This window comes from Eubalaena glacialis, chromosome 13, assembly GCF_028564815.1.
Source record: "Eubalaena glacialis isolate mEubGla1 chromosome 13, mEubGla1.1.hap2.+ XY, whole genome shotgun sequence".
In the NCBI taxonomy this organism is placed as follows: domain Eukaryota; kingdom Metazoa; phylum Chordata; class Mammalia; order Artiodactyla; family Balaenidae; genus Eubalaena; species Eubalaena glacialis.
Genome location: NC_083728.1, coordinates 75,004,878 through 75,021,899, shown reverse-complemented (window position 1 = coordinate 75,021,899; position 17,022 = coordinate 75,004,878). Strand labels below are relative to the sequence as shown.

At 39.1% G+C, this 17,022-nt stretch overlaps 1 protein-coding gene across 7 annotated transcripts in view; it reads right to left on the bottom strand.

The window, feature by feature from the left end:
* The window catches only part of TNRC6A (trinucleotide repeat containing adaptor 6A), a 97,422-nt gene extending 82,855 nt beyond the window's left edge, over nucleotides 1–14,567 (bottom strand). For 6 of the 7 annotated variants that reach the window (XR_009703534.1, XM_061210027.1, XM_061210030.1 and 3 more), the window contains exons 1-2: nucleotides 14,408–14,567; nucleotides 13,986–14,033 (exon numbers count right to left, since the gene is read on the bottom strand). Coding sequence is in view for 6 of the 7 variants with exons in the window: in XM_061210027.1 (XP_061066010.1) it covers nucleotides 13,986–14,033; nucleotides 14,408–14,412 (53 nt within the window). In the remaining variant the exon portion in view is untranslated. Of the gene's footprint in view, nucleotides 1–13,816; nucleotides 13,877–13,985; nucleotides 14,034–14,407 lie in introns of all 7 variants that reach the window. The other variant, XM_061210032.1, reaches the window with a different exon arrangement.
* Between the last annotated feature and the right edge of the window lie 2,455 nt (nucleotides 14,568–17,022).

Genomic DNA, 17,022 nt, shown 5'->3' with positions numbered 1-17,022 from the left:
ACCTTCACACAGAAGCCAGCTGTATGTTACAAGCTAGTTTTGAAAATAATTTCACATCTTCTGCCAAAAAATGTTCACCTATTTTTTCCCTTACACTTTATTCTGTATTCTCCCAGCCTTCCTGCTTCCCCTTTTCCTATCTGCTTGTCAGCCTCTTTTTTCCTCCTTCTTGTCCTCCTATGCCTAAATTAATCACCAAAGCCAGTCTAGCACCACACAACAGGAAGTCACTGGTAACCTTCAAAGCTATAATTTCACCAGATAGTAAAGATGGAAACCAAACTGCTGCAAAAGAGGTTAAGAGTCATCAGATTTTCAAAAATTTAGCCATGATATGAAAAAAAAAACCAGGATAAAACTGAAGTTTTTTTTTTTAAATAAGGAAGACTAGTACTTATTTGGAAGTAGAAAAGGGGTTAAGGAATAAAGGTATCAGAGAAGGTGATAATAGATGGGGTAACACAAGAGAAGCTTGTTTACAGTCACAGATAGTTTATACCTGCAAATGCTAAAGTAGTCAAATAAAATTGATACATCCATAAAATGGAATAACTATGCTGCTGTAAAACAGATAAGGAAGGCCTCCATATTCTGATATGAAAGGATCTGAAAGGTATATAGTTAACTAGGGAAAAAACTAAGGTTCAGTATACTATCTTTTGTGTTAAAAGTGGGGAAGAGATAGGAATATATATCCCCCATATGCTTGTATTTGCGTAAAGGAATTCTAGAAGCACACACATACAGAAACTAATAAAAATACCTATTTGTGATAGAAATATGTGGAGAAAGAGGACAAAAGACAGGGTGGCAGCAACACTGTGTATTTCTAGATAGCACTTGATTTTGAACCATAAAGCATAGGCAGGTAGTGAAGCATAGGTGGTAGTGAAGTCAGCATATCTTCCTCTTAAGAATGAAGAGAAAATAAGAAAATAGGATATGATGAGATAGCAGTGAAGATACAGATGATACATAGTCTGGATCTCCTCAAAAAGTAGGAGGTTGAGCTTGAAGGGGGCTTCTACTGGCCTCATAAACTAAGCAATAAAATAATGCTAGTAAAGGATTACAACCCACTGAATAAATGAAGAATCCATGAGTTCCTACTGATATGAATAAATGAATGAATGGATGAATTAACAGGGTAAAGGGACAGATCATACAGTAGAATGTCAACTAATGTAGCAAAAATAATGGACTTAGAAAATCACTATTTAGCAATCCATTGACTCAGGCAAGAATCTTGATGAGAAATAATACATTTACATAGTCTCAAAGTACTCCCAACAATATAATTATTAATTACAAAGAGAAAGTACTAACTTTACAGTGGTGAAACCTGACATATACCAAGTAGTTGGTATTCAACTTACCCAAGTAGTTTAAGTTACCACCGCCAATAATGAGATAAATGGACATGATGCACCTCCTTATATGAGGCACTAAGCAAAACAACATCAGTCCTGTGCTATTCCTGCCAAAAACACATAATGTAAATCTAATCAAGAGAAAACATCAGACAAATATAGATTGAGGGACATTCTACCAAATAACTAACCTGTACTCTTTAAAAAATATCAAGGTCTTCAAAAACAAAGACAGACTGAGAAACTGTTCCAGAATACAGATGACTAAACAAACTTGAAAACTAAATGCAGCCTGTATTCCTAGATCGAATCTCTGACCAGAAAGAAGTTTTGTTTTTTTAAATTTGCTCTAAAAGGTATTACTGAGACAACTGGCAAAATTTGAGTAAGATCTGCAGATTTGCTATTAAGACTGTACTGAATAATACTTTTCCAATTTTGATAATGGCACTGTAGTTACTAAGAAAATGTCTTTGAATTTAGGAAATATTTATTTTATTTTTAAATTGAAATATAGTTGATTTACAATGTTTCAGGTGTCCAGCAGTGATTCAGTTTATACACAAACACACACACACATTCTTTTTCAGATTCTTTTCCATTATAGGTTACTATAAGATATTGAATATAGTTCCCTGTGCTATACAGCAGGTCCTTGTTGTTTATTTTATATATAGTAGTGTGTATCTGCTAATCCCAAATCCCTAATTTATCCCTCCCTCCCTTCCCCTTCAGTAACCATAGGTTTGTTTTCTATGTCTGAGTCTGTTTGTTTTGTAAATGAGTTGATGTGTATTATTTTTTTAGATTACATATATAAGCGATATCATATAATGTTTGTTTTTCTCTGACTTACTTCACTTAGTATGATAACCTATGTTTGCAGCAACATAGGTCCACCCATGTTGCTGCAAATGGCATTATTTCATTCTTTTTTTATGGCTGAGTATGTTAGGAAATAAATAAGTTTTTAGGGGTAAAGGGACATCATGTCTCTAAGTTACTCTCAAATGGTTCAGGAAAAAACCCAGTATGCATGTAAAAGAGAATGAGAAAGCAAAGGTGGTTAAATATCACCATTTGAGGAACACAGATGGAGGCTATTCAGGAATTTTTTGTCTATTCTTGTAAAATTTCTCTCGGACTGAAATTATTTTCAAATAAAAAGCTCAGGTCGAGGATAGTGATATTAAAATTTTAAAAGAACTGGAACCCCCCACCGTAGTAACAGGAGCACTGTACCGTTTACAAGGTGCTCTGAAGAGATCATCCATTTTGAACCCACAACGCCAAAACACAGAATTTATGTTATTCCCATTTGACACTAAAAGAAACCAAGGATTGGAAGCTCTAAGTGACCTGTATAGTATAAGACAATGGTAAAGGCTGACCCCAAATCTGGTTTGCTAAACTACTCTCCTAAATCTGCTCCTCTTTTGAGGCTTAACAATTACTAGTTCCTTCATAATTCTTTCCAACTCATACAAAACTCACCCTTGACCTCTAATTAAACAATGCTCATTTTCTAATTATTTCAGATGTTAATCTCACTCTTCCAAATAGAACTAATTACTGTTCTGGGGACAAAAACCAGTTCTACTTATATTAGTACTCCAATTTAATACCAATTCCTTCTTCCCTGCTGTTACTAACACTCTAACCCCATCCATCACCACACATGCACTCCTGTCACTCTTTCTTCTACCCACATTCTACTTCTTTAAGGACCAGTTTAAATCCAATCTATTCAAACAAGCATTTCCTGGGCAGCACAGCACGAGGTTAAGAGCTCTGGCTCTGATCCCAAAGAGATGTGGGCTTAAATCTCAGCTCCACTACCGACTTGTGTAAGCAACTTGTTTAATTTCTCTAAAGCCTCCATCTCCTCGTTTATAAGAGGTCTTAAACTGCACCTCCCTGAGAGGGTTGTTGTGAAGATTAAATTAGGTAATGCAGAGGAAGTGCTTAAGAGATGCACATAAGTGTACACTAAACATTAGCTACAAGAAACTAGGTACAAAATATGGCACTAAACTAACGTTAGAACACAAAGAAGACTGCGACCAAAGAAAGGAGAGCATACAGCAGAAAATGGAATTGACACACCTCTTAGAATGGCTGTCATCAAGAAGACAAGAGGTAACAAGTGTAACAAGTGTTGGCGAGGACATGCAGAAAAGGGAACCTTTGTGCACCGTTGGTGGGAATGTAAATTGGTGCAGCCACTATGGAAAACAGTATGGAGGTTCCTTAAAAAACTAAAAATACAACTACTAATGGCCCAGCAATCCCACTTCTGGGTATATATCCAAGAGAAATGAAAACAGGATATCAAAAAGATATCTGCACTCCCATGTTTACTGCAGCATTATTCACAAGATACAGAAACAACCTAAGTGTCCATGAATGAATGAAGAAGGTGTTGTATACACATACAAAGGAATAATATTCAGCCTCGAGAAAGAAGAAAATTCTGCCATTTGCAACAACATGGACGAACCTTAAGGGCATTACGCTGAGTAAAGTAAGTCAGACAGAGAACAAATACTATATGATTATCACTCATATGTGGACTCTAAAAAACCTGAACTTGCAGTTACCAGGGGCTGGGGGATAGGAGAATTGAGGAGATGTTGTTAAATAGTACAAACCTGCAACTCCTGAAACTAAGGGGAATAAGTTCTGGAAATCTAATGAATAGTGTTTATAGTCAACAATACTATGTTATATGCTTCAAAGTTGCTCAGAGACTGGATTTTAAATGTTCTCACCACAAAAAAGAAATGATAATTATGTGACATGATAGAGGTGTTAGCTAATGCTTCAATGGTAATCGTATTGGAATACTGTAGACCCTTGAACAATGCAGGGGTTAGAGGCACTGACCACATGCAGTCAAAAATCTGCATATAACTTTACAGTTGGCCCTCCAAACGCACAGTTCCACACCTACCGATTCAACCAACCACAGATTGTGTAGTACTGTAATATGTATTTAGTGGAAAAAAAAAAATCCACATATAAAAATCCACACAGTTCAAACCCATGTTGTTCAAGGGTAAACATGCATATAAATATTTCAAATCAGCAAGCTGTACACCTTAAACCTGCACAAAGTTAGATGTCAATTATATCTCAATAAAACACACACACATACACGGGCAATGCACTAACTGCTGGGGGGAAAAAGAAAATGGAATTGATTTTGTTAATCATACCTTAATAAAGTGGGAAAAAATTAAAAAGAAAAAATGGAACTGGATATGTAAAAACAATTATTAATGCACAATGCAGAATGAGGTAGATGCCAAACCAAACAGCTCAAGACCCCAGATTCTAGATTCCAAACCAGACCATACCCGGTACCAAAAGACAAAGATATCACAAGAAAGGAAAACTACAGATCAATAACCCTTGTGACCACAGACTCAAAAATCCTTAACAGAAGACTAATAAATTGAATCTAGCAACATATAATAAGGACTATATGCCTTGCCCAAAAGGGATTTATCCCAAGAATGCAAAGTTGGTTTAACATATGAAAATCAATGTAATACAACATTAATAGAACAAAGGATAAACCAACATGATCTCAATAGACACAGAAAAAGCATCTGACAAAATCCAACACCCTTTCATGACAAGACAAAAACATTCAAACTAGGAATAGAAGGAAACTTCCTTAATCTGATAAAGGCCATCTACAGAAAGCCCACAGTTCACATTATACTTAATGGTTAAGACTGAATGCTCTTCCTCTAAGATTAGAAACAAGACAGGGATGTTCACTCTTGCCATTCCTATTCAACATTTTACTATAGGTTCTAGTCAGGAAAATTAGGCAAGAATAAGAAATAAAAGGCACCAAGATTGGAAAGGAAATTATAAAACTTTTCTTTATTCACAGTTAATATGGTGCTATACATAGAAGTCCTAAGAAATACACACACACACACACACACACACACACACACACACGAGTTCAGCACAGCTGCAGGATACAGGATCAACATACAAAAATCAATTGGCTAATGTGCTAAAACATGTATGAACCTTGAGAATATTATGCTACGTGAAATAAGCCAGTGACAAAAGGACAAATATTACGAGTGGTTCTAGGAACCACTCAAGAGAGGTTCCTATAACAGTCAAATTCATAGAGACAGAAAGTAGAATGGTGGTTCCCAAGGGTAGAGGGGAGGAGAGAATGGGGAGTTATTGTTTAATAGGTACAGAGCCTCAGTTTTGCAAGACGAAAAGAGTCACTGGCAGTGACAGTTGCACAACACTGTGAATGTGCTTAATTTCACTGAAATGTACACTCAAAAATGGTTAAGACAGCAAATCGGCCATACCAAAATTTTAAATTTTTGTGCTTCAAAGGACATCAAGAAAGTGAAAAGGCAACCCACAGAAGAGAAGAAAATATTTGTAAATCATGTATCTAATAAAGGACTTGTATTCAGAACACATAAAGAACTCTTACAACTCAACAATAAAAATATAACCAAATGTAAAATGGGCAGACGATTTGAATAGACATTTCTCCAAATCAAATACACAAATGGCCAGTAAGCACGTGAAAGGATGCTCAGCATTATCAGTCATTAGGGAAATGTAAATCAAAACCACAGTAAGATATCACTTCACATCCACTAAAATGACTATAATCAAAAAGAACAATAACAAGTATGGGTGAGGATGTGGAGAAAATGGAATACTCATACACCACTGGTGGAAATGTAAAATGGGTGCAGCTGCTTTGGAAATAGTTTGGCAGTTCCTCAAGAAGTTAAACATAGAATTACCATATGCCCAGCAATTCCACCCCAAAGTATATACCCAAGAGAACTGAAAATGTACGTCCACACAAACACTTGCACACGAATGTTCACAGTATCACTATTCATAATAGCCCAAAAGTGAAAGCAACCTTAATGCCCATCAACTGATGAATGGATAAACAAAATGTGGTACAGCTATACAATGGAATGTTTTTTGCCCATAAAAAGAATTAAGTATGTGCTACAACATGTATGAACTGTGAAAACATGCTAAGTGAAACAAGCAAGACAAAAGGCCACGTATTATACGATTCTATTTATATGAAATGTCCAGAATAGGCAAATCCATACAGAATATAGATTAGTGGTTGCCAGGGGATGGAGTGAATGGGGAGTGATTGCTAACAGGTATGGGTTTTTTTTTGGGGGGGGGTATAAAAAAATGTTCTGGAATTAGGTAGTTGTGATGATTGCACAATTCTGTAAATATACGAAACCACTGAATCACGTACTTTAAAAGAGTGAACTTTATGGTATGTGAATTTAATCTCAATAAAGCTGTTAGAAAAAAAATTGAGGGAGAAATTGAAGGAGACATTCAGAGAAGGAGGAACTGAGGACAGGGCAAAAGGTAGAAGGGATAAAGCTAAACAGATAAGCTTAGCACAGACAAAAGTTTGGGCTTCAATTCCAGAGTCACTAGGGAGGCAGCAGAGGTTTCTAAGAAATAGTGAGTGACAGGCTCAGAACTGTGGCTTGAGCATGATTAACTTGCAGCAGTGTAGAGAATGCACATTTTATGTCCCTTTCTATTTTTACATGGTAAGATTCTCATTTATATGCCTCACATCACCTAGGGATTCACAAGAAGAATATTAAGTAAAACATATTTCTCTGACAGCCTTTGTATGGTGAATTATCTAAGTAATGCTTAAAAATACATTTTAAATTAGTGCATATTTCACACCACACAGCACTATTTCCTTGTGTTTTAGGGGGATACTCTAAAAGAATAAGAGAAAGAAGGGACCCAAGTCAACAAAGCACAGATGTCGAAATTATAAAAATATTCAATATCACTGCAGCAAGCTGTTCAATAAATGCTGGCTGACTCAAAACCACTAGTAAGAATAGCAAAACAAGTGACTTGGTTTAATCCTGTTTGTTATTATACAAAATCCAATCAATTGCTGTTTGCAGAAAATATCTTGTAAGGTTCAAAGTATAAAATTCCTTAACCAAGTTTCAATCTGTTTTGAACATTCCATCTGAAACGGGAAGTCAGCTGAGTCATGGTCACACAACACACTACTGCCTAAAATTCAAAATGCTTTTCCCTAGTTACAAGAGTAGAAATGTTAGGATTTCTGCTTCATAACCAGCTCACACAGAATATGCAATTCATTTTAAAAATAAGACCACCTTAATATGACATTTAAACTATACAGTTGGCCCTCCATATCCCGGGTTCCAAATCCACAGATTCAATCAACCAAGGATCAAAAAAAATTCCAGAAAGTTCCAAAAAGCATAACCTGAATTTGCCATACATGGGCAACTGTTTACATAACATTTACATTGTATTTACAACTATTTACATAGTATTTACATTGTATCAGGTATTATAAGTAAACTAAAGATGATTTAAAGTACACAGGAGAATGTGTACAGGTTATATGCAAACACTATATACCACTTTATATAAGGGATTCGAGCATCCTTGGATTTTGCTATGGGCTGGGGTGCGGGTTCTGGAACCAATCCCCCTCGGATACTGAGGGACAACTGTATTTTCATGTTGTTGGTCTTTTGGGTTTGTTTTCTTTTTGAGAGAACCTATGCCTTAGTCAAATTTTACTTTCTCCCTTTTAAATCTTAAAATCTCCCTTTTACTGACATTATTCAGCTCCTCTAACATCCTCTCTATAACACAATGTTTCTTAATATTTGGGGAGCCATGAGCCTTTGAAATCTGATAAATGCTGAGGATCATCTTTTTCTTTTTTTTTTAAAGCACACATTCAGTTTTTCAAACTACCTCATACCACCTGTGGTCCCTCTGTGGAATCCAGGATGAGAAACCCTGTTCTGGTGGCACAATGCCACTCTAATTTCATTGGGGTATTCTTCTGAAGAATGCATATCACAAGCCCAGTCCTATGTTTCATTTTCTTACCAGGGTTCCATTTACTACTGGTGAAAGCCAAAAACACGCAACTTTTATGTCTAACAATAGAAGAGCTACCTTCAGAATAACCCTTCAAAAAAGCTGCAATCATTATAGTTGGTCAATTTAAAAAAGATTGTAATTACTGTAACCTCAACTACTTAAAATTATACCTCAGTTTCAACTAATTGTTTGGCATATCCTAAAATGGAAGAAACACAGCTAGTGTAAAGGTAAAAGTACTGGGCAAACTTTTAGCTAATTTCCTTCAAAGGGGTCAGGGAGAGAACCTGATGTGATGCACTAAGAACAAACACGTCACCTCTGTGATATTCCTGCCAAAAAGGTTTAACCTGAATCTAATCATACAGAAACAACCAGACAAATCCAAATTGAAGCCTGCAAAAACAACTTGTCTGGACTATTCCAAAATGTCCATGTCATGAAAGGGGAAGAAATGCATAAGGAACTGCTCCTGATGGAAGGAAATTACAGATGACTAAATGCATCCCTGGATTAAAGAACTGAGAGAAAAGAACAAACTACATTTTAAAAGATACTATTAGGGGTTTTCCTGGTGGCGCAGTGGTTAAGAATCCGCCTGCCAATGCAGGAGACACGGGTTCGAGCCCTGGTCCGGGAAGATCCCACATGCTGAAGAGCAACTAAGCCCGCGCGCCTAGAGCCCGTGCTCCGCAACGAGAGAAGCCACCGTGATGAGAAGCCTGTGCACCAAAACGAAGAGTAGCCCCAGCTCGCCGCAACTAAAGAAAGCCTGCGCGCGACAACCAAGACCCAACGCAGCCAAAAATAAAATAAATTTAAAAAAAAAATTAAATAGCTACCCGACCCCCCCAAAAAAAGATCCATAAATAAAAAATAAAAGACATTATTAGGACAACTGGGAAAATTTGAATATGGACCAAATAGTACTGTAACAAAGTTAAACTTCCCCGACTGTGATAATTTGATTGCTGTTATGTAGAATGCCCTTGTTCTTGGGAGATACATGTTGTCTTATTTAGGGGTGAGAGGGCATGATAAAACAAATTTAGCAAAATATTAGTAACTGGTAAACCTAGGTGGAGATACAGGTGTTCACTGCACTATTCTTGCTACTTTGCTGAAGATTAGAATGATTTTTTAAACTTTTTAAACGAGAGGACATTTTCTTGATTTTGAGTGAGAGACGTCATAAGTCAGTCTGACAAGAATATATACAGCCATATCTATTTTAGTCTTTCCAATTATGGGCAATACTTCTGAGGTTGTCATAAAACAGAACTGTAAAGGACTGTATTTTATACTTGCACACTTACTTCAGATGCCAAAACTCCCAAGAGTTACAGAATGGTACTCAGATTTTTTAATGATGTTTATATTTAAAACTTCCAGAGGGTTGTTACACATTTTAAAATTAAGCTTACAGTTTGTGATTCATTTATTCTACCAATTGATATACCACATAGCTACCAAATAAAGCTAGAAAGAAACCAACTAATATGAAACTGCTGGCCTACAAACTACATCACAGGAAAGCAACAGAAAAGCTTAACAAAATCAGAAGGTGATTTTTTTTTTTTTTTTCCAGATAAAGTTTGGTGAATTCCAAGAGCAGGGTCCACCTTATCTAGGAAGACCTAATGCCCTGGTTTACTCCTGCTGTCCCTAGTCTTTTCTTATTTAGCATGTCCCAAGTAAAGGTGTCTCAGATAAAAACGTTCCAATTTAGATGCTACATTATATGGTACATAGCATCTTTAACGACTTCTCTTAAATGATGGCATTTAATGGTTGGTTTAGGGAGAAAAAAAATCAGCATAACATGAAGCATGTAGTTCTACTTTAGACAACACACCTTACGTTATAGTAAATTAATAAAATGGTCACGAAATATATTGAGGGAATTGTTCTCACATTTTCAGAAAGAAAGGAGAAACCAAAGTTATCTTTTTTCTATTGTGCAATATAAAATACTGCCTAGCTGTAAGAACCCTATAGTGAGAGCCAAAAGGCCTGTTTGAATCCCAGCTCTGTCACTTGTTAGAGACTATAACCTTGACCATAGCTTTCTCATCTGTAAAATGAAGGGATCAGAATATTGGCTGGGATCATAGTCCAAATCTAAATATTCAATGATTCTATCACTTTGGATATATATATATATACATATATATTTTAAGTTAGATAAGTTGAGTTACAAGAGATTTTTTACAACTATAAACTGTAACTTACCATCTTTTCTCTCCAAACTCCTATTTCTGTTCTCACATCTATTCTGTTCAGAAGCTGGGTCAATCTCCCATCCAGCCAAGATAGAGACCCCGTGTATTTAGACAACTAATCACAGACTAAGTAGCTGCCAAACCCCAGATTCCACATCTTCAGTATCTCACACTCTCCCCTCTTTTCTACTACCATTTTAATTCAGGTCTTCATCACACCTCTTGCCCAGATCACTAGTTATCATTTTTCTATCCTACCACCACTCTACCTAAAAGCACCTAGTAGCTTCCCACAATGTAAGATTTATGCAAGAAGTCCTCAACCTGATATTCAAGAAACTCTACACCTGCCCCCACCCTTATACGCCAATCCAACTGAACTACTTACTGCTATTTCAAAATTCCCTATACTTTCTGGATTTTGTGCCTTCATTTCTGCTGTTGTTCCTACATTGCCTTTTCCTCTGCCTTTCAAAACTCATTCCATTCTTTAAAATTTAGTTCCAATGGCAATCTCGCAGATCTAGACATTACAGTTCTCTTTTGAATGCCCAGGATACCGACAAAAAGTGACAATTTTAATGGCCAACAGTAAATTAAGATAGTTTACCTCGTGTGGGCAACTAAACTTATCTATTGTGCCAATTTTGTTTAACTGGCACGGGCTACCTGGCATGCTGTCTTGAGGGTTTGCAGTTTAGCAAAGGGAAAGGAGAATGGCAATATAACTTTGTCATTCATTCAGAGACTAGAGTTTCCAAACAGGGGGTCTACACAATGGGAATTTGGAGTTCCATGGTATTAAAGGATATTTAACATTTAAAGATTTAACGTTAAAAATCCAAATGTTTGGTTATCTTCGTGAAACATGAAGATCTACAACAGTGTGGGTGATTTTGCCCTCCAGGGGACCTCTGGCAGTATCTGAAGACATTTTTGATTGTCACATCTGAGTATTTCTGGTAGATGCTGCTGAACATCCCACAATGCACAGGGCAGAATTCACAATAATAAATGATCTGGTCAAAATGTCAACAGTGCCCAGGTTGAGAAATTCTGATCTAGAAGTGTTGCTTGTATGTGTGGGTTGTACCTCCCCAAAGATTTTTTCAAATTTTTCAAGGTGAAGAACCATGCCTCTTGTGAGGCAACACAATACAGTCCAAAGCATACCAGTGGTGTGGCCTCCTGAAAGCTACTTAACCTCTCTGTACATCAAAATCTTCACCTATAAAACAGGAACAGTAAAAGTACCTACCTCACAGTGTTCCAGGATCAGATGAGTCAATATAAGACCTTCAGAAAAGTGTGCCAGGCAGACAGAAAAAACATTCAATAAATTCAGCTACTTCCATTCTTCCCTTCCCTAGTGCCTAGTCTTCCATTTGGAACATATAAGATGCTCAAGAAATGTTTACTGAATGAATATAGGATAATGCCTTCCTGGGGAGAGCACAAATGGGTAAACATATACTCTCCTTATTTGTGAAAAAGGAAGCACAGAGCTAAGGATGGAGTTGAAAGGAAGCATTTACCCACCTAATCATCTCTCTCCCTCCTCAGGAAACTTTTAACCTTTAGCAAGTGTTCCCCTCTCACAGGGTCCTCAGTACACAGTGCCCTGTTGTTTTTCCTTTTCATTCCTTCTGACCAACTGAAGAGACTTAAGTATATGAATGGAATGGTATCTTCTTTTGACTCTTACATCATCTACCTTGTATTAGTTATTTATGTACCCATGACAGTCCTCCTCCTAGATTGCACATGCTCTCTGTGGCCAGGGACAACACTTGACTCCTTTTTATAAAACCCTAGGGACCTAACAGACCTTAGCAACTAGCTGGCCCAAACCTCTTGTTTTATAGATTAGGAACAGAGAGGCTAAGTGATTTGCCAAGAGTCAAGGTCATATTGTAAGTGCCAAAGCTGGGATTCAGACTCTGATACATAGCTGATACAGCGACTCCAAGTTCTATCCAACTGTAATAGCATATAAAAATTATACCTGTGGTAGAGACCATTTTTAATTTATAGTCCCAGAAAACCTCCATAAGAATTACACTGATATAGTTACCTGACAAACCAAAAACAGAGAGACTGATACCTCCAAGCTCCTTTCTGAAATTACACCTTAAAAACTCAACCTGTTTTATTTAACGGTTTCATATCTTAACATTTCTTTAATAGCTTTTGACAAAACTTATTTAAATATCCAACAGTTATTTAGTCAGTGACATCGGGTTTAATTTCCTTTAAATGATCCTGTAATTATTTTGAATAACAGAAAATCTCTTATTTGGTAAGACGATGACGTCCATCCTTCACCGACTGAACAGATTCTTTAATGATCACTTTAACAAATTAATATCTATAAAACGCAAAAGACTAGCAGCTTGAAATGATTCTATATGCTAAAAAATATTCAGATGATTTGAACTGTGAATGTTAAGAACCTCAACACAAACATAAAACTTACAATCACCAAGCACAAACTACATTAAGACCTGAGACAGAGAAATTTTATTTTATTCTGTTCAAGTGAAAGAAAGATGCTCACTGATTAGGTTAATCTAGAAGTTTCTCTGAGTGTCCCAATACGATGCAAAAGAAAACGGCAGCGAATAAGAAAGGAAAAGACTGTAAGACAGAAAATGAATGTGAAAAAGAGTTAAATACGGTGCAATGCCCTGATGCTTAAGCAATTACAGCTCAATAAAGCTCAACATTTCCATAAAGGCATCGTTTAAAAAGACCAAAAAACCCCTTTGTGGTGATGATTTAAATTACCAGTGCAAAAGCACTCAGGTCCAAGAGGAATGAGAACCACTTACTGGGAACAGATTTTTAATTATTTTACCAGCTGATAAAAAGAGCACACACCGAACGTAGATAAAAATGTATTTTCAAAAGAAAACAAAACGCAGCTTATGCTTGGTAAAGTTCAAGGGCAACACTGTTTCCAGTGCAACAGAATCCGCCTGACTACAATGTGTTGGAAAAAAAAATGCAAACACATAGTATCGTTTTATAAAGGCAACAATTTGAGTTACAAAGTAATAACGGGGAAGCCAAAACAGTTTGACAGCCCGCCATAAGGGCCGCCTCAATCATGAGTCACACAATGCCTGCAACCATTTACAATAGTAATTAATGCACAAGTCCCCTAATTAAATTCTAAAAGGGTGAGAATGCTTTAACTAAGTTTACAAGAATTGCTTTTCGCTGTGGTTTTTTCTCCCCCCCCAAAGAAAGGAACACACGCGTAATTACGCATCTCCCCGCAATCCCTCCATCCAGTATTCCCTCCGGCCTCTTCTCCGTGTCTGCTCCCTGCGTGCGAAAGAAAATGACACCGGGTAACTTCTAAACCCAGCAAGGGCGAGCCAGAGTGGAAATACAAGATTAATAGGTCGAGAGGCGGTAAGCTCGCCCATCTTACCTGCTAAGATTTCTTTCTACGTCTTTGGTAGCTTTAGCTTCCAATTCTCTGGAACAGAAAAGAAAAAGGGAGAGAGAGAGATGCGCATGAAAACGGAGCTGCTGCGGCAGAGGCTCGCGCCGGGGCCGGATGGGGAGGGGGAGGGGGACGGGAGCCCGTGGGGGCTCACAAAGCTGCGGGGCTGCAACCCCGACTGCGGTCAGGCGGCGCGGGCGAGCCGCAGCCCCCGGCCCGGCCCCAGCCGCGCAGCGCGGCCCCTCCGGGCCTCCCGTCCGGCCTCCGCAGCAGCGCAGCCGGTTTCCCTCGCGCCGAGGCCCGAGGTCTCGGGGACGCCCGGCGCCGCCGCTGCAGCCCGCGGTCGCGGGCCCTGCGGCAGCGCCCGAGGCTCCTCCCGCCCGGAGGGAGGCCCCCGCCCCGCTCACCTCATGTGTGTAAAGTGCACGAGCAAGTGGGGCGCGGCGAGTGAGGCTCGCGAGCCTCAAGCCCTCCGTAGCGCCGCGGGGAGAGGCCCGAGTCGCTGCACCAGCGCCATTTTCTACACCGACCCGCCGCCGCCGCCGCCGCCACCGCCGCCGCCGCTGCAGGCCCCAAACCGGAAGTGAATGCCCCACTCGGCAACCCCTTCCGGGGGTGCCGCGGCCAGCGGCCTCAAGATGGAGGTCCTAGCAACTAGAGCCGCAGACGGGGTAGGCCCTTGGCAACCGCCCCGGCGCGACGCGGCCCCCGGCTGGACCTCCCTGGGGGGATGTGAGGGGGAGTCACAGCCTCCGAGGCGCCCCGCACAGCGGCAGGGGGCCTCGCCGAACTCCGAGCCCAGCCTTTCTTGGCACGGCCGCCTCGGATTCTGACTTGAGTCCCTCTCCTCCTCCTTCTTTGCTGCGACACAAGTTTCCTTCCCTGCTGCCCGGCCCCTCCCCCACCAAAACACACCAGAAAAAAAAAAATCGCCTAAAACGCAAATTCTACACCAGCCGCAGCATGATGATCCGGCGCTGCTTTTGAAATCCGCCACTTCTAATTATTTTTGACCTTGGGCCAATTATTTAACCTCTCTGCTTCTCTGTTTCCTCCTCAGGTAAGAATGCATACCTGAGGATGACAGGTTTAAAAGCGATTTTTATCCTTCGAATTTTGCAGACCATTTGACTCAGCAATTCCACTTGCATGAACTTCTGTTCAAAAAATAATCCTAGATAGCTACAGATAATGTCACCGTCGTGATATTAAGTCCTGCGTTGATGGTGGTGAAAAATTGTGAACGGCCAAAATGTCCAACATTACGACGTGGCTTTAAAAACTGAACTCCTGTAAATAGTGCTGCAATGAACTTTGTGGTAAATGTCTCTTTTTGAATTATGGTTTTCTCAGGGTATATGCCCAGTAGTGGGATTGCTGGGTCATATGGTAGTTCTATTTTTAGTTTTTTAAGGAACCTCCATACTGTTTTCCATAGTGGTTGTTCATTGCAGCACTGTTTACAATAGCCAGGACATGGAACCAACCTAAATGTCCATCGACAGATGAATGGATAAAGAAAATGTGGCACATACATACAATGGAATATTAGCCATAAAAAGAAACAAAATTGAGTTATTTGCAGTGAGGTGGATGGACCTAGAGTCTGTCATACAGAGTGAAGTAAGTCAGAAAGAGAAAAACAAATACTGTATGCTAACGCATATATATGGAATCTTAAAAAAAAAATGGTACTGATGAAACTAGTTCAGGATTAAAGAGGTAGACATAGAAAATGGACTTGAGGACATGGGGTGGGAGGGCGAAGCTGGGGTGAAGTGAGAGTAGCATCGACATATATACACTACCGAATGTAAAACAGTTGGCTGCTGGGAAGCAGCAGCATAGCACAGGGAGATCGGCTCCTCGCTTTGCCATGACCTGGAGGGGTGGGATAAAGAGGATGGGAGAGAGGCTCAAGAGGGAGGGGATATGGGGACATGTGTATGCATATGGCTGATTCACTTTGTTGTGCAACAGAAAATAACACAGTATTGTGAAGCAATTATACTCCAATAAAGATCTATTTTAAAAAAAAGTGAACTACTGCATGCGTTAGGATACTATAAAAATGCTGGAGAGGAAGAGTAATGGCACAGCGGAAAATGGTTACAATAGAATAAGTAAAAAAGCAAGTTCCTAAGTAGCTCACACTGTGAAAGCAGGTAGATACAGTAAGATACTTATATATGAAGACAGTAAGATACATATGTGTACATAAAGTAAAAATATATACCTACATGTAGATACAAGATACATACCTACGGGTAGATACAGCAATATACATACCTGTATACACAATAAGATACATATATTCGTGTGCATATGTGTGTATTCTTTCCATCCTCTCAAAACGCTTTTTCTTTTTTTTCTTTTCTTTCTTTATTTTTGGCTGCATTGGATCTTCGTAGCTGCGTGGGCTTTCTCTAGTTGCTGAGAGTGGGGGCTACTCTTCGTTACCATGCATGGGCTTCTCATTGTGGTGGCTTCTCTTGTTGCAGAGCACGGGCTCTAGTCACATGAGCTTCAGTAGTTGTGGCACGCAGGCTCAGTAGTTGTGGCACATGGGCTTAGTTGCTCTGCAGCATGTGGGATCTTCCCGGACCAGTGCTCAAACCCGTGTCCCCTGCATTGGCAGGCGAATTCTTAACCACTGCGCCACCAGGGAAGTCCCTCACGACGCTTTCTTCCCCCTAAAGATGATTCCAACTCTGTGCTTGCAATCCATTCCTTCTCAGGAACCTCACTTTACGGATCATCCCATTTTCCTCTTTCTACTGGCTTTGATCCTTTCATTGCCTTTAAAACATGCCCAAATCTCTTCCATTAAAAAGAAACAAAACCTCCCTTGACTGCCCAGTTCCTGTCCTCTCTCAGGGAGATGTGTAATAAGTTAATGAATAAAGGAATGAATGGATGCACAGAAAGTCCTAAAGCATATGTACAAAAATGTTAACTGATGATATAGTTAAGTTTTTAATTTCCTTCTCTTAATGTATCTGGCTTTTTTTTTTTTTCATTT